The following is an 18,498-nucleotide window of genomic DNA, read 5'->3' as shown; positions in this document are numbered from 1 at the left end:
TTTTAAGACGTGAGTTTAATAAGCTAAAAAAAATTAACAAATTGTTTACCACTCTAATTGCAGGATAATTGTTCTTGTCACATCAGTGGCCTTTACAGCAAGAGGTCCTCACCACCCACAGAGAGCTTCTCTTCATTCTCTTGACTGACTTGCTTAAACTTTCCAAACCTCAAAATCAGAACTGAAATTGAGTTCTTAGCCTAGTCATTTTATTTGAGAGGAAGTTGGAGAGAGACATATTTCTATTTCAATAGGGAACAATTACAGTAAATTTTTAATTAGCATGTTAAGGAAATGTATACAATGCCTTGACAGCATCTAACTATCCCAATTCTATTAGCATACTACAAAGTTGGACGGCTTCCCCTTGATAATAGAAAATAAATTAAGGGGACATCAGGTTTCCAAAATAATTTTGCTAATCTGAGCCAAAGTTTTCTTCATTATCTGAGTCACCAACTTGACATTTGCATTTATACCAGGGGAAACCTCTTTCACAGAGTACTCAGAACTTCCCAGGAGAGAAACTTTGTCTTTATTTTTTGGCCATTTCATTCTTTCCAAGTTGGGAGAAGCTTAAGTAGGCATACTAAATTGTTCGGAGAAAGTGAGTCTACCAGGGCTGATTTCTAGCATTAGGCAGTGCTTGAATGGGGACTGTGAGATGGTGGATATTTGGTCTAGAATGGCTTCTCTCCCCAACATGTGGTGATCACCTGCTGTGGTGACAGGATTTTTCTTTTCTTTTTTTTTTTTTTTAACAAGAATGAGTTTGGCTAGAGAAAAATATCTCCAAGTTGTTGGAAGTTTACTCAAGATTTTTTTCAGTCGGGAGTGATGTGCTAAGCTTTGAGGGAAGAAAAGCAGCAACAGTGATGCTTTGCAAGGCAGGAAACAGGAAATACCAACTGGAGCCTACCATGTTTCACTGATGGGGAAAATGCATTCATCCTTTTGACAACCATTGTGCCTGTTAGAATCCATATTTGGGGGGAAAAATAATATATATTATAGTTTCAGGACCAGGGTAAAGAACTGCCCCGTAATTAAGTCAGTTCACAAAGAAGTTTTATAAACTTACTTTCTGAACACCTCTGACAAATCGTCTCATCTAGATTGTCTATGAACTTGAACTGGTTCCTTGAGGACCTCATGCATTTAACTACCTTATCTGTGCCTTTGACAAAGCAAACCTATAATGACTCCAGTCTTTCTAGCTCAGTGCTTTAAACCAACAGGCTAACCACAGAAGCTCATATTCTTAATGGACACAAGTGCATAATTACTCCATTGATGCCTGAAAAGTAACTCACTTAGCATTCAATCAGAACAAAGGAAGAAAACTAGATTTCACTTAGCCCCCCGTTCAGGATGTGTTTTCACTTGTCGATAGCGTTCAAGCCCAGTTCTTTTTTGGCCAATGTCCAATGTAACCTGCCTTTCTGCTTGTTGCCATTTGTCCTGATGTATAGTACACACTTGAGAGGATTTTTTTCTCTTAATGTGGAATTTTAGTTGCACGTTTAGAAAAACAAAACAATACCCACCAGCAATGGGATATTTGAAATTCTGCTGTCTGTAGGCACAGATTTAGAGATGATGAAATCAGTAACTACAATAACATATATATATTTAAGAATATTTTAGCACTGTTTCCACAAACATATTTCACAAATAAATGGTACTTGTTTATTTTAAAAAGCTCTAACTCTTCAGAAGAGTTTGAATAAGGAAATATTTTCCCTTTTGAATAATTACTGTCATGTGGTTTTGGAGAGGGAAAAATGTAAACCTGCTAAGACAAGATTGAGTATATAGGAGAAGAGGATAATGATAGTATCTTCGTTATAAGAATTAAATTAGGTAATTCATGTTAAGCAGTCAGAACAGTGCCTGGCAGCGATTACACAACATAATGCCATCATTATTATTATCCCCATCAACTTCTGAGGAAATAAGCTCAGATTTTATTTTTCCATCAAAATCTACTTTGCAGATTCTTTTGTAATTCTAAGGACAATGGTAGCATCTCAATACATAGGGCAGACAATTCAATGGTTTTAGGTATTCACCCTGTTTTCTGACATATTTTTCTCTTTTTAAATCATTTTTCATATTGATTTGATGAAACATCTGACATCCATTACTGAGAAGAATAAACTCAATAAATATTTTAAATGTTAAACACAACAATAGATTACAGTCTAAACATCTGTGGCCAGGCTTCCACAGATAAAGCAGTATCCTTTTCAGTTTGGCTCTCTTTGGCCAGTTGTATGTGACAGCTGATTGCTGGGTTTGTAGAATTTAATCTTGAGAAGGCTTGAAATATGTGACTCTTCCTGGGACTCTTATGTTGTTATTTTGTGGTAGTTCAGATAAGTGCTAGTGATGGGAAAAACCTCAAACTCTTGAGTGGATAAGGACCTAAATATCTAGTCACTTCGTAAAATGTCTCCAAAATTCTCTACCTTGAAAGGAACTTGACAAATGAGTGACATTCCTGGAACCTACTGTTATCACTTAAAGAAGCATATCTCTTAGTATCTCTCAGGATTTGGTGTCAGGAATTGGTAAAGGTCTATGGGAAATAAAATTCAAGTCACATCAAGGAAAGAAAATAGAAACTAACTTTTTTGAAAAATGTGTTTCTTTAGCTCATTTGTTATCCCTGGCCTGGTTTCTGCAAGCATAGGTAGCCTTAATATGAGAATGAGCAATGTGGCTCTCAACACTGGCTCCTGGGCCTGCTCAAAGCAACCCACTGACCCACGTTGTTCAGGAAATGCTCCACTTGGTAAGACATGCTATGTTTTCCAAATTTAAACAACTCAACAGACACTTGCACTTGATTTTTAAAATCAGTGCAAAACAATAACAGTAATTTTGCTACTTCCACTATGAAAAGCAACTAAATACAAGTTTCTTACATGAACACAGCATAGCCAATTATTAGCAATTAGTTTTGCGATAATGTACCAGGTACTTGGGTGCCACTGAAGAGGAAGAGTCTCCAGTTTTACTGCGCCAAGAGCTTGATACTGAGGTTCAAAAGCAAACTTAATCCAACAACTGCTATTTTTAAACCAGCGGTAAATATCCCTTCTGACACTGCTCTCCAAAGCCTCTGAGTACAATTTAGGAGTCCCTGCCTCTGACAGCACCACAGCCACACCCTGGGGACAAGGGCTGCACTGCAAAGGCTTGACACTAACGAGCCCACTCAGACACACACAGAGTCTACAGAGCTCCTGCCCTGAGCAGTTCCAGCCCTGTCCTCATTTGTTGCCTTATCACTGGAATAGGGTCATAAAAACCTTAAGACCCAAACTCCAATCCTAGTATCTTGATATTGTTGCTAAGAACCAACAGCCAGGTTGGTCAGCCAAAGACAACCAAGTTGCGTACTGTAATTTGTTTTGAAATTTTCTACCTTCTGGTTGCCAGCTTAGTTTACATCTTTCTGATTCTCCCAGTTGTAACTTCACTGAGACCACAGTCTAAAAGACTAAAATACTCATGCTATTAGCCAGCCACTTACAAGAAGAATATTATTTTCTCACCAATAGTCATTTAAATAAAGCTCCTTATGGTGAACACCTAAAATGGAGTCTCTATACAAAATAAGAGTTCAAAAAATATTTGTGGAATAAATGAATGAAACAATGAAGCAACCAATTGATGAAAAAAATTTGATGACTTGGTAAATGTTAGTAAATCTTTCTATATCTGGACTAGAATGAAGTTCTTCCAAAGCACAATCCAATAAATTCGCCAGCCCCATGAGGATAGACATGTATCATAATCCTTTTCTGTTTGCTTCCCCCCACAAGGTTATACTTGAATGGATGTTCAATAAATATTTACTAAGTAAATCAAATTATATAAACTATACAAGATTTAGTTTTATAGCTTTAATTAGCCATACAGTAACTCTATAAAAGTGTATCTCCTCTGGAAAAAAGTCATTTTTAAAGATAAAGACAACCCAAATGCAAAGCTTATATTAAAAAAAAAAATCATGCACATTTCCTGGGGAAAATATTCAGCTTTCCCTAAGGTTACTGAGATTCTTCTAGAAATATGATGTCTACAGGCCCACCAGGCATTACCCATTAGCTTAGACTCTTAGCTAGAGCATGTGCTAGAATGGCATGTCTTACTCTGGGTGAAAAAAGAAAAAAAAAATTCAGTCCTCATTGATAGAAAGGAATAAAAAAGAATTGCTTCATAAGCCAAACAAAGATTCAGCCCTGACAGTCTTCTGTCTCATCACAGATATCCTTCCCTCTACTTAATAACTCAGTTTTTCTTCTCTTTATATCATGATTAATTAGGAAATTGCTAATCAGGGAAACCGGCAAATCTTGATGGCTGTAGTCTCTGCCACCCATTTGCAGTGTCCCTCGGGAATATCAGTCAGTTTTAAATAGAAAAGGCGAAAGCAGTTGCTGGGAGGTTTTAAAGAGTATCTCCCTCCCCAGCACATACTTCAGTGACCGCAATACCAGCTCCAGGGTTCCATGTCACTTTGGGCTCAGCAACGTGGAAATTCTGAATGTCCTCAATCTTCTATTCGCTAAGTAGCAAATATTTTCGGACCAAATTTGGTGGACAATACGTGCCCCAAATTTCCTCTACGAATAAAGGAGAAGAATAGACTTACATATGCAGTAGTCTAGCAGACTTTGGTAGAAAGGTTACTACCACGTGAAGTGGGGGTTTGGGAGCAGCTGGCAAAGCCTTTAGAGTGGCAGGACCACTGTTAGGGAGACTCTGCCCACACTAGCTATGAAGAGAGGGGTGAAGGCTTCTCACACTCGCCTACGAACTCTGAGGGGGTGCACTGTGTCCACCTGTGAAATGAGGCAGATAGCCAAACTGACTTTTCTCGCTGAAAAAAATATTAGAAACATACAGGTGAGTCCCTCATGATTTGGAAAAAGCACAGGCAAAGGTTTCAACTTGCATAAACGGAACAGCTTGCTCATGTGTACAACCAATCTGTTGTTTTCTGGCAAGTTTCGGGTTAATATGGCCACAGATTTTCCCCACCCTTGCCAATGGCACACATGTTTGTCAAAGGTCTCCATCACTTAGAACAAATAACTGTAATATCAGAACACATTTCAATCTACCAGAGAAAATATTTTCCATCCAAAACAGTTACATAGCGGCACACATTACTTATTACTCCCATGACAAGGAGTCGGCAAGAAGTGGGGGTAAATCTGAATGACTTCAGATTGGACAACAGTCAAAATTAGCCAAATTCCTCTGTGGGACCCATCATCTTAGAGATCATTTTGAGAGCGATATAAATAAATTACAAACACAGTTAGTGTGGCCCGGTTTTACTCCATTTTAAATGTGACAGCTGGGGGCTAAGGGATGGGGACAAGAAATGAAAACGGGAGAGAAATTTTCTGAGAACCAAATACACAATGACAGATTAAACCAAACCACGAGCATCCTCGCCTTTCAGCGGCCAGTTCAGTTACAGGTCTCCTATTTTTCTTAAGGGAAGATGATGGGAGGGCTCCTTAAAGGCTGTGTCCTGCTATCAGGTGATCAAGAAATCTACAAACAGAGACAGCTGCTGTTCAGCATCTAAACTGTTCAGTTTTAAGCTAGACTTGATCTCCTCGACGCTGCTGGGAGCTAACAGCCAAAAGTGCGAGAGCCGTCAGTTCCTGGTGTTGCATCATTGCGTGGAAGGGGACCAATCTGACAGGGTGCTGCTGATGGACTTCCCAAAGGCTAGCGGAGGTAATGCTCACTTTCCTAGCCCTCAAACGAAGATCAGAGAAATCGTATACACACTCCTTTCTCTTTTGTGGGTCAACGTTGAGAGAATATTTATCAAGGGCCAGAGGAGATGAGAAGGTAACTCTTCTTGATAAAATGAGCTGTTCCGGGGGCAGTCTGTTCTAACCACCACCCTCGCCGCAGCTCCTCCTCTCCAGGTTTCCTTGTTTGGGCTCTTTCCACCTATTTTTGCCGAAATGCTTCTCCGCACTCAGGAGGGCCTCCCAGGCTTCACCTGGAGGTATGAGGAAGATGCAACTGCCTAGAAGGATCTGGACCAGGGGGCTTGGCACTATTTTTGCTGACATATTTAACACTTTCACAGACACAACAAAAATTACTGGAAACCTAATACCTTATATTCAGCCTCGTACTGAAGAACTTTATTTTCGTGGGTTTTTTTTTTAAGCTAAAATGTTAATTGATAACAAAATTTTCTCAACTAGCTGCTTCGGAACAAGATACTGTATATGAAGCTCCATACATTTGAAATGTTTTTGAAATCCCGCCAGGACACAGTAAGTCCCTCCTTTTCTTTTCCCTTGAATTTTGAAACCATCTTCTTCCTCTTCCAGGCTCTTCTGCATCAAGACCAGGCTGATGGATGGAAGGAGCCATAAGAAAAGTGCATGAGAAGGAAGCGTGGAAAACACAGGGATGGAGAGCCCGTGAGGCTGAAGATGGCCCAGACTCAGTGAAGGCTTCTGCTTCTGCTCCCTTGGTCCCCACTGGGGCAGCCCGAGGCAGGCCAGGCCGAACTGAGACAGCAGGAAGACGGGCTGTACGATGGGTCCCCGCAAATCATGCTACTAAAAAAGGTGCAACGAGAAACAAGTCCCTGTGCATTCTCAGTCACGACTGTGGGCAGAAGAACCCATACGATTCCTCCCTTTGGTATTAAATAACAGTTTAAAAAAGCTTTTTAAAAACAAAGCAAATACACGGTGGGACTTGAAATGTGAGGCATCCCAGGTTAGTTGTCCACTGAAATGAGTTTCATCCCTAGTCATAAATAAATAATCTCTCTCCTGGTCTGAATCCCACGCCAGGATCAATATCTCTTAACATCTTACTTATTTTATTACTGCTTTTGCTTTTCTGGGACTGATTGAAAGTTGCTCAGAGGAAATCTTTGGTTTTGCCTAAGTGTCCATGACATTTAATCATGACTTTCCTTGCAGTTTAATTCCAACCAGTCAATCAGTTAATCCACTTCAATTGATTCTGGGCTCTCAGTTATTGGCTTGCACTCATTGGGCATCCGCTGGTGTCGGCTCAGCTGGGTGGCCTGCGTGAAGCTCCTCTCACACCTCTCGCACCTGGTGGAGGCAAGAGAGAAAATTGAGACCAGGGAGCAGGGCCCGCTGGGTGATGGGCTTCCTCTCATCCTGCCTAATCAGAACAGACACTCCAAAGTGGCTTCAGATTTTACCGGCTCAAGAGGTTTAATTGGTGGCTCCTTCCAAGGCCTGGATGCCTGTGATGGGACAAAGCCCGTCTGATGCAGAACAGAGGGATCTGTCAATAGGCAGGGGGAAGGTGATTTCTCCAGAGAGCCCTGTCCTGCTGCAGCTCTGATCACTGTCAGTTCAAATAGATAAAGAACAAAAAGAGATTTTTAGGAGTGAGCCATCAAAGAAGCAGCTTGTCTGCAGTTTTCTGCTCCGTAACCCCAAAGAGAAATTGATGACAAATAGAATTTCACCTGCTGCTAATTTAAAATCGGGACTTCTACTCCCTTCAGCACAGCAGCCAAAGAGCGATTATCTCTGAATTTAGAAACGAGAGGAAGCAATACATTAGTTTGCAGTGACTACGTGGGTGGATGGGGTGGATGTGGGCAGCTGCTTTTGTGCAAAAGCTAGTTAGAGAAACATAGCCCAACCAAACACAGGGTTAAAAAAGGTTTGTGGTGAGATAGGGGACTCAGGAAAATCCGAAATCATCCAATGTTAGTGTGCTTCAAGTTCACCTCACTAGTAGGTAGAAAAAAATGTACACGGGGGCCATAATTAAGGATCAGGGTGTCTGATAGGGAGAAAACTGGCATCACATTTCAAGAATATCTCCCCTCCTTAACCTAAAAAAAAAAAAAAGATGGTAGTCTAGAGACCCTGGACCCAATCCACCTTCCATGCAGCACACATTGACTAGATCGATGGCTACACAATCTTCAAAACACATACCCATACATATACACGAATCTAATGGTGGCCTCTGGTATTTCCGTGGTGCTTGTCACTCCTGGCTGGTTGTCTCAGATTACACACACACACACACACACACACACACACACACAAACTGCAGCAAGCAAGCTGGGCATAGACAGTGACTTCCCTTCACCACTCTGCTCCTCCGTGCTGCCGGGAGCACTATGGCCACCCCGGCTCTCCCTTTAATATCCTCTCCTCGAAACTCTGAAGGAAGGGATATTCAAGAGAGTTGCAGACCACTGTTTCTCTTTTAAGTAATGCAACCTGTGGTCTCAGGTCCTGGCACAAATTGGGGCTGTGGGAAAACCATCACCAGAAAGTCCAAATTGCCCTATCCCATACCATGTGCCCCAGTGTCAGCGGGCGGTCCTCTCTTTCTCCTTTTGAGTAAATTACACAAAGTGCCTTGCCACAGAAATAATTACCTGTAAAAAGAGAACACGTCCATCCATACTGGGGATTCTTGCATATCTTTAAGGTTGGGAGGCTGGAGCTGGACTATCACGCTGGGATTTTTCAGGGCTCCTGCGCCAGCTGCACGTGTCAGGGTGAGGAAGTTGTGTTTCTTTGATTGTCTTTCGGGGAATATTTTTAGCAGCCTGATCCACTGTTAAAAACTGCACTGTGATCTTGACAAATGTATAATGTCAGCTTTAATGTATCCGACCTATCAGCTCAATGAAAATAACTCAGAAGTATTGATCAACTAATGATTTTTGGTGTATTCATTAATGTCCACAGGCAGCTCACCCCCTCTCCAGAGCTCGTGAAGGGCTGATGACAGGCTAGCGAATTGCTGATTGTTTATTAGAAAACTGATTACTTACTGGATTAGTGTGTCAAAATATACTACCTTTCACTGCTTGACAAACTTTCAAATTATTACATTCCTTTTTTTAAATTTTGAAGCTCTAGAATCAATTTCAAAGACAGCAGGATAATTTGAACAGTTCTAAGGAATGACCAGTTACCCAGGTCATGATTTTGCATCTCTGCTCTTGTGTATTAGAATATAAAGAATTCATCAGTGGGGAGTTTAGTGCTTCATCTAAGGTAAATGTATATGTCTCTATGTAATATTTAAACATCCATATTGGACAAAGACAGGAAGAGAGGAGTTAACATTTTTCTCCTGTGTTTGCCTAAGTACCTCACAGATACTTACACTCATGAAACCAGTTGTCTTAATAGTTGGGAAATATACTATGTCTATAGGGCTCCTGAGATCATCACTGACAAATTATCTCTAGTGCCATCTGCCCACCAAGTATGAGTAAAAACACACACAGATGTGTAGAAAATTACCTTAACTTAGATCCCTTTCCTAGGAATCTCCCCTTCTTGAGGAAAGTGGGCTATTAGAATAATACCTATGTGTGTTGGTAATTATAAAAATACAGTTTGCATAATTAAGGAAGTAAAGTTCTTGATATAAAAATAATTTTTAGTAAGGGAAGAGCCTCAGTTTTATGTTCATAATCTTTAATTTTAGGGGAAAAAAACTCTTCACCAATTATTTTCATAGTTTAATGGAACTCATCAGAAAGACAAACGTAGGTTCTGGCAGGTCAGAGCAGAACTTCAGCTGGGCTGGCATTTAACTAACCCTGAACTACAATCTCAGCAAGTGACCAGGCGTGGGTACCTCTGAGCCCAGATTTTACACAGTTTAGCAGAATAAGAAATGGAAAAAGATGCAGGTAATGATCTGGAAGCAAAAAAAGTGTTCTGACATACAAAGTACCTTATGGTGCTGGCGTCACAGCCTTGAAAGGAACATTGCACGAACAATGAAATGAAAAGTCATCCAAATATTTCAGCAAAGAGAAAGCCCCCAACTTTCTTACAGATGGACATCTTAATTACACTTGATTTTCTTTTAGTTTTGAGATCATTCTTTACTTAACATGATAGTTAACTTGCTTCTAGGTACAGAGGGAGCTTAACAATTGTTATTGAAACTGACAGAGGTGCAAACGATATCAAGTTCCTTTCTGTTACACAGAAAACCCGTGGGAAGCTTGCTTTCTGTTTCTTTACGGGTTGTCTCGAAATATTTCCTGAGTTGAACCAAACTGCTCCATACTTATGTGCTTAATGCATATTTACTGATGTGCTTTTTTGATTTGCTCTGATTTTGCCTAGATCTTGTTAAAATATTAGACGCTCTTTGGCATATCCTTTGTTTTTCATACTAAGCCAAACTTTACTTATGGTAAAAATGCCATGGTGAGTATTTTCCCTGCTTCTAATGAAGATGAAGGAAAGAAACTCTCCTATGGAAAGTTCTGGTCTTCCCAAACGTAGAAGCCAGGCATTGGGCAGCTCACACAGATCCCAGGCAGAGCAGCCTCCTGAAATCTCGAGAGATTATGTTTAGTAATAGAGAAGTAGAAGCAGTCCTCACTGTAGAGAGTAAGTTTTAGACTGACAATTTCCTTCTTTCCTCTTTTCAATAAAGCACTTGGGAATTGCTGTGAGATGAAATGATGTCTTGTTTTGGTTCCTTGTTCTCCACGACTTCCAGTCTCACAGCACAAACTCAAAGTACAAACTTCAGTATGATTCTGTGATACATGCTTTTCCTATGAGCTCCTTTGGCTTATAAATTCTGAATCCACAGCCTAGGTTAGATGTCGACAAGCCCATGATCTACCTACAACTTGGGGGATGGAGTCTTTCAGTGGGATTTGAGCCAATCAGATTGTGAGACAAAGCCAGACATGAAACTCTGAACTCTTAGTGTCAAATCTTCTCCAGCCTTCTTGTATGGCAATAATCTTGATCTGCCTTAAAAAAACACTTTTCAGCAGAAGATTTTTGGAAGCTGGAAAGGGCTTTCCCCTATTGTGATCTGGCCCCTGAGAATTCCTGTGAAGGCCTCCAGGGCCCAGGGTGGGTGGGACAATTTGGGGACAGAGCTGTTTGGGGCATCTATTTGGAAGCTGTCCAAGGTGTAGAGTTTAGGGCTGTGCGTCTTTACAAGATTCTTATCCCTCTTTGCAACATTGTTTAAGCCAATACCCATTAGTTAAAGCAGTAAAATTAACTGTTGTGGCAAAACCCATTTTATTGACTAATCTGCAACAAAAGTTTTTTTGAATGTTTGTTTTATAAGCTTGTAAAAGGATATCTTCATAATATTTACAAATGTCCACAGGATGGATATCCATGAGCTATGATTGGAAGAGTCCCAAAATTCCCTTGGGATAGTTCAGTTGTGAACGATCTGTTGTATACACTGAAGGATTTAGCTTTCCATTTCCTAGAAGACGTTTAAACTTTGCATTTATAAAATAAGTGTACACTCAGTTCTCCCTGGCAATATATATTTGATAAGTTAAAAAAAAAAACTTACAGCATGTGGCTATCTTAACACGAGAAGCAGCAGAAGGAACTAAAACATGCACGTAGAATCTAATCCAACCATCTCTGGTGTTTCCTTAGTTGTTTTTTCCAGATGAAATTAGGTTATGGTCCCCAAAAATACTTTAAGAAAGGAAAAACATGCAAGTACTAAAGCCCTTAAAGAATTAATCTGATGAATTAAAATTAAGTTAAATGGCATCTCTATTAGAAACATGACAAAAACAGGATGTTAAAGAAAAAAAATTGAGTGGAGTCAATGAGGTTACACTTAAGTAACACCTTAACATTAATAGAAATCTATTTCCCATTTTGACCCTGGAACCTCTTCAATTAATTACTAAGATCTATTTACACAGCAACAAGATAAAAATCAATCTGATTCTTGGCACTGTGTCCATCTGGCTACCCGCTCTAACATAAGGGGCCAGAAGGATTGTTGGTCCTCCTGCATCTCTGCTTCTGAAAAGCTCTCTTGCTCAAAAGCACGGGAAGTGTGCCGCTGTCACCTTCCACATCCCAAGCAGTGGTGAAGACAGAATCTGTGAACTCTCTGAGGGCCTGGGGGGGCGATAACAAAGTCCACTGTGCAGGACACCAACACCTGCAAGGGGAAACTCTGCGATGGTGCTAGCCCACCTGGCCCTTAGAAGAATAGGGCCCCTGTGGGCTGTCGCAGCCCCAGAGGGCACTACATGGCTGGTGTTGTGCAGCCTGGACTTTTAGACCGCATCTAGTCCCCTCAGCCAGATGCATTTATGCAGTAAAGTGCACAGACAAAAAGTGAAATGTTTAATTATTAATGAATATCATAAATTAAACCACAAAGGAAAACAGTTAAGAACAATGAATAAAAGTAACTAATTCATGGGGAGGTGGGGGGAGATGACAGCCTTTTATGAGCTTCTCCCTCTGTTAGCAGACCCGGAGTCTGGCAGGACCTGGTCCGGCAGGACTCTACCACCTCGAGCCAAGCCTTGCTTCAGGCTGAGCACTATAGTGACCATGCGCCATGCCAGCAGGTCCAGAGGAAAATCACAGATTTTGGGAAACTCCCAGGCTGAGACCAAGCAAGGAGATTCGTCTCCTACTGCCTGAATTATTTCTTTTCTTGCTGCATCTTGTGCCACTGAAGGCAAACAGGCTGTACCTCTATGCCCTTTTAATGTTCCTTCTTAATCAGGGAAAGTCATTATGACAAATGAGCAAAGAGAGGTATAAGAGGGCTGAACAAAAGAGAGTCTATTACACAGACAGTAAAAACTGCTCTGAGATGAGCAACCCGTCACATGTGCTGGTTCACACTCCTAAGCCTTTCTATGTCCCAAGTGGGGTCCCAGAAAGCCTCCTTCCCTGTGTATGTCTGGAAAATGCCTATTCATCATTCAAACACGTCTTAAACACCATCTCCTCCAGATAGCACTGATTATTCCACTTCCATGTTACCCTGAAACATGGTACATGCAAGTCTTATGTTTTTCGCTTTTGTACCTTTCACCCCATGTAGTAATACTTGTGTATTAACTGGGCTTCCCCATAAACTATGAGGTCTTCAAAGACTGGGGATGGAGGGTGCTGAGTCTCACTCAACTTTGTAACTCCTGTGTCTAGCAGGGTGTCCAGCATAAAAGAAGGTGCTCAATAAATATCTGCTATATGAATGAACACATATACATGAATGAATAAATGAAAGAGTGAGTGAATGAACAGGCCATCTTGCATGATTCTGAAGTCCACTCTTTTCACGATGGTGCTATATCCAGAAACACACTCTCTCGCTCAAGTGCCCTTACCTTGCCAAAGCTCTTGGAATTCAGTTCTATCTTTTCCCACATTTCCCAAATCCTCAAGAACTCAGACATTGCCCTGTGTTTGGTTTTGTTTTTCTTTTTCACCAACAGAGTAAGTCTAAGATCCAAAGGGCACACTGAAAAGTCACCAGTTGGCTGCTATTACAGATTCAAACCTCCTTAACACATATGAAAGAGGAGGAAATAGTCCACCAGAATCTTCTAAAGGGTTCAAGTTTCCCAAGAGACGATTACTCAGCAGTCCTAAATTGTGGCCCCATTGCTGACGGTAATGGGACTGGCTGATGGCCACAGATGGCACTCTGCATGCCTCCTGGGTCAAATTCTAGAAGCAGAGACCCTCCAGAACTAGAAAAAAATCTTTAAATTATTTACTCCTACTTCCTTATTTTATGGATGAGAAAGCAGACCCAGAGAGACTGTCTTACATCCAAGGTCGCACAGCTCAAGCCAGGATCAGTGTTTAGGTTTCCTGACTTCATTTTCCCAGTGTCAGCCATTCAACAAGTAGGTCCTTTTGCAGCCTGGATGCTGACTTTCTAAACAGCCTCCTCCACCAGCTGGCTGAGCCGGGCAGTGCTGTGCCACTTTGTCTGGCAGCTCTCAGAAAAGGCTAAGAGAAAGAAGAGAGGCAGTGCAAGCCACTACTTACTTGAAGGGCTTCTCTCCAGTGTGGGTTCGGATGTGGTTGTTGAGGGTGGTGGCCCCAGCAAAGGCACGACCACAGTAGCCGCATTTGAAAGGCCGGTCACTGGAGTGAGTGACCACGTGGTTCCTCAGTTCTGAAGGCTGGGAAAAGGACTGGGAGCAGTGGCCACACTGGTAAGGTCTGAAACACATGAAGAGACTGCCCAGTCATTACGTTCTACCTAAGCCAGGGGAAGTCAGCATCATGAGGCAGGGACCAAAACATGTGGGTGACATTCTCTCACGTTTTGAAACAAAGCACAGAGCTTTGGCTGCTGGGATCCCATAAGTCCACTTGTTGCCACAAGAATGAAATTCACAGAGCTGCTGAGACACATTAATCCCCCTATGACTGTTCCTTTCCGGTCTTACTCAGATCATTTCAAGAAATCCTACTTTCCTGTTTTCATCCCTACCCCCAGGCAACTCGGGGAGCCTGGAGAGTATAGACTTGATGAAGCAGAATGTTACAAGAGAAAGTATGTCGTTGTCTCTCATAATTCCCCAGCAATTCAACTTTTCCCAGCACTTCAACTTTTCAAAGGGCTTTCAAATCAATTATATAGTTTAATCCTTACAATAATCCTCTCAGGGAAAGCAGGTGTTATGATCTCTGTCAGTTCAGAAAAACTGAGGATACACTGTCCTCAGAGGAAAGAAGCTCTTGATGCCAAGGTCACTTGAGGGTGACTAGACCTTACTCTAAGTCCCAGGTAAACATGCAGGTAATTCAGCAAGGTGCAAGGTGTGTTTTAACAGATACTAGACTGTCCTGGGGTCCATCTATATGACATCCCCAACTTGGGGTCATCTGATCGTGCACAGCTGAACACTGGTGTGCACCCAGATTTCTTTGTAAAAGAAATCCTGACTTCTACTTACTCTCTCCTCACCCCCAATCACAACGAATATTTATTCACTGGATCTTTTTCGTGAACTTCAGCTCCCCAGTTTCATCTGGTAGCAAGCAATGATTTATAGAGGCAGAGAGATGACAGGATATCACTGTGTCTGCCAGAAGGAGGACTAGGATGCAAAAGCAAATGGGAGGAAGTTGTGACAAATACCTGATAATTAGCAAGATTATCAGAGAACCTTCTTTTCAGCTCATGAGAAGAAAATCAATTTTTGGTTTTCTTAAAGTAGATTAAAATTCTGTCTTCTCTACAGAAGTTCTGCTTACTTAAGCAGAATCTGGTGAGTGATATAAAACCTGGGAAGTTTTCCCTATTCGAGGCTATTTCATAGCATTCCTTGACAGGGCTCTAATTTGTTTATCAAAATTTTTGTTAAGAAAATGAATAATCTGTCATGAGCGATAATAACCGAACTCAGGAAATCCTGGTTTGTGGCCCAGACACTGCTGGCTGCATTTAGAAAGCCAGTGGCCAAAGCAGATGTAATTGTTCTACCTTTAACAAATGCATAAGCTCTAATGACCAGAAACTGAAATGAAGGGCTAGGAGACAATGGTGACTGAGCATGTACAACAATTCAATTAAGTGCAAAATAAAGTGTACCCTCTCATTTGTCAAGTGAAGTGCTTAATTGTGGCTACTTGCCTCACTGAACACAAATACTATTATTTTACCAGGCTTCAGCACACTGAGCACTGATTGTAGAATTTTTTAGCTTGATTAATAGTCCAGGATTGGTCAATAACTCAATACTATACAATTTTAATTACTTACATTTAGAAATCTATCTAACTGCTCTCAAACAAGTTTCAAAGAAATATGTAAGAGTCCTTGGTAAGGAGTTTATCAATCTTGACAAATTGCACATGCATTTTATTACAAGTATAAAATAATGCTTCAAAGCCATTAAAATCATGTGTAGATGAAAATACCCTTTTGCCAAATCTGTTCTTTGTAGTAACCATTAGCTTTAAGGGATGCCTCAAGAAATCAATTCTCTTGGCATGAATTTTTAAAATTTTACTAAAGATTATTATAAGCAAAATAATATATTAATATATGCTATACCCACTGACAATTGATTTTTCTAATAGTGATGGACCATTAACATTTATTAGCCTCTGGTTATCTATTTTTAATAGCTATCACAATATACAATAAGCCGCTAAATAAAACCAATTAATCTTTTCTTTTTTTTTCTAACACTACTGTCAAAAGTTGGGGTGATTTATTTCCTGTAGTCAGAAGTCATTCCATCCCTTTTAATGCTAAAAGTCACGGTGGCAAAATTTTACACACGGAAGAGGAGAAATGACCACAGAGAGACTTATGATGAATTCTTATCTCAAGGTAATACTAATGAAAGGCAAACATCACTTTGCCCAGGACTGGCCTAAGAGGTTCTTATGAGGTATCCACTGGCCGACTGCACAGCTTTTAAAACTTTGCAGAATTGAGCTGACTGACTGGAAGGGCCTGGATTGGGGCAGATGGGAGAGGTGAGTCCTGCTTCAGCTTCTGATCCCAATCAGCAGTAGTACTTGACAAGTCACCCAACTTCCCTGACTCTCCATCTCCTAATCTCTCTGGTAAGCAGGATGGACTGAATCACATATCCTCTGGCAACCCATCATACTCAGCTCCTACCTTCAGATAACCAACAAACATGTGGATACAGCCTCACAGGACAGTATTAACGATGTGACCTCCAACCTCCATTGTGTGTACTAGCCAGTGCCGTGTATGGAGAGCTATCCATGGTTTTGTGTGTCTAGTCATGCTAATTAGAATATGGACCATTTAAACTTACTTGGGAAACAGCTGAGAATTCAGAGCAACAAGAAAATCTAGTACCAAGATACAGGACCAAACCTTACTTTAGTTGATTTCCAAAAAATAAAATGATAGCCCTTCAATTCTGAGGAACCTTGAAGAATAAGATTTTAGACCATATGGTCCTACTCACCTTTGCAGAAACTGTTTTAATGCCAAATTTAGAACTAAAATGTGTACTCTACTTGCCACTATAAAAACAGACTGTCTCCCTCAGCCTAGAAATGTACAGAAAGTTAGCCCTCAGAAAATACAGACAAAATCCTTCTTACCCTAGATTTTCAGTATTTCCTAAAAACGAATAAAAGGAAATGATCATAATGTAATTTCAACATTGATTGTATCCTAGGGTTGCATCTAAAGACACAGGAATACATTCAAGACAGAATGAAATCTTCAAGTCCAAGAGCAGGGCTTAGAAAACATCACCAGTACAGAATCTCAGACATCACAACTTCTTGTAGGACAACTGGCCACAGGAGTTAAGACTCTGAGTGCACATTTCTATCAGCACACTATGACTCCTCATATCTCAGTTTACTGCTGAGGCCTTTAGGGCACAGAATCAGCTGGCACAACTCAGCTTTTTATTCTGATGACCAACATTCCCATTAACTCTTCAAGGTCTGGTTAAAGGGGCCTTATGGGGTGGGGAACAGAAGGCACAAACTGTTGGGTGTAAGATAGGCTCAAGGATATATTGCACAATGCAGAGTATATACCCAATATTATGTAATAACTGTAAATGGAAAGTAACCTTTTAAAATTATATTTTAAAAAGACTCAGAATAAAGCGTGGGGGTTTGGAAAGTTCTACAAATATTAAAGTGATAAAAAAGTGAAAAAATGAAATAAAATACATCATCAACAATAAAAAAAAAAGATAAGCCTTAATTTATTAAACTTTGGATATAATCAATTCCAACTCCAAAGTTCTGTCTGCCTTCGATGTGTCATACCAAAGCGAGCAGGGAGGGCTGTGTTCAGCTTCACTCTTTGCAGGATCTGATGTCACTGAACAACTATATCTCTTTTCTAAAGCACTTTGATTCTACCCCGGTCATCATACACATATTCCATTTTATTATTCTCAAAACAAATGCAATGAGCACTCTTCACAAAGTGATAACATCTCACAACCAGAGGAAGCTTTTGGATTTTTTTTTTTTAATAACAAGTCTTGAGACATCTAGCAGTGTGGTCCAATGATGGAAATGTTCTAGATCCACAGTATCCAATACAGGAGTCACTAACCACATGCGGCTGAGGAACTAAAGTATTATTTTACTTAATTGTGATGCCTTTAAACTTAAATAGCTTCATGTGGCTTGTTCCAACCCAAAAATATCAAGCTTCATGAAAAACTAGATGGTGCTCTGTCCTCAACAATGAAATATCTAAAAACCAGACAAAGCCTGCGTCAATTTAGTTAGCATATATCAATGCCCAGTAAATTTTTAAGAAGCAAGCAAGCCGTGAGACAGTTTTGCACATCCCCTGGCATTCTCCCTAAGCAGCAGCTCCTCTGCCAAAGACAACTCCAGTAAAACGTGCAATCCATTTACTTTGCATTCGTAATTAATTTGGTGTACACACAGGGAAAGGATGAAACATTTAACAACATTAAGTGTGGTTTAGTTTAAAATATTATTAAACCTTTGATTTTTCTTTCACAACATGAAAGCCTCCAAAACAAAAGTTGATCAGTTGGGCCCCATTCTTTCTTCACACCCCATCAGTCAAGCCCAAATGCACATCTCCTGAGATTTCAAACGGGGCACTACTGAGGTCACTGCTGGCTGTGTAGAGGGAGAAAAGACCTGAGCTCCACATAAAAAGAAAAAGATTTCAGGAGAGCGGCAA

At 40.6% G+C, this 18,498-nt stretch overlaps 1 protein-coding gene across 3 annotated transcripts in view; it reads right to left on the bottom strand.

Annotated features, from left to right (window-relative positions):
• Positions 1-5,338: 5,338 nt before the first annotated feature.
• PRDM6 (PR/SET domain 6) overlaps positions 5,339-18,498 on the bottom strand; it is a 96,553-nt gene continuing 83,393 nt past the window's right edge. The window contains exons 6-8 of one of the 3 annotated variants that reach the window (XM_032476600.1): positions 13,851-14,027; positions 7,241-7,389; positions 5,339-7,127 (exon numbers count right to left, since the gene is read on the bottom strand). In XM_032476600.1, coding sequence (XP_032332491.1) covers positions 7,254-7,389; positions 13,851-14,027 — 313 coding nt within the window. In that variant the 3' untranslated portion in view covers positions 5,339-7,127; positions 7,241-7,253. Of the gene's footprint in view, positions 7,390-13,850; positions 14,028-18,498 lie in introns of all 3 variants that reach the window. The other 2 variants (XM_032476599.1, XM_032476601.1) reach the window with 2 other exon arrangements.

Source organism: Camelus ferus, chromosome 3 (genome assembly GCF_009834535.1).
Source record: "Camelus ferus isolate YT-003-E chromosome 3, BCGSAC_Cfer_1.0, whole genome shotgun sequence".
NCBI lineage: Eukaryota > Metazoa > Chordata > Mammalia > Artiodactyla > Camelidae > Camelus > Camelus ferus.
Note: the sequence above shows the minus strand (reverse complement) of the source record. Positions and strands in the feature narration are given on the sequence as shown.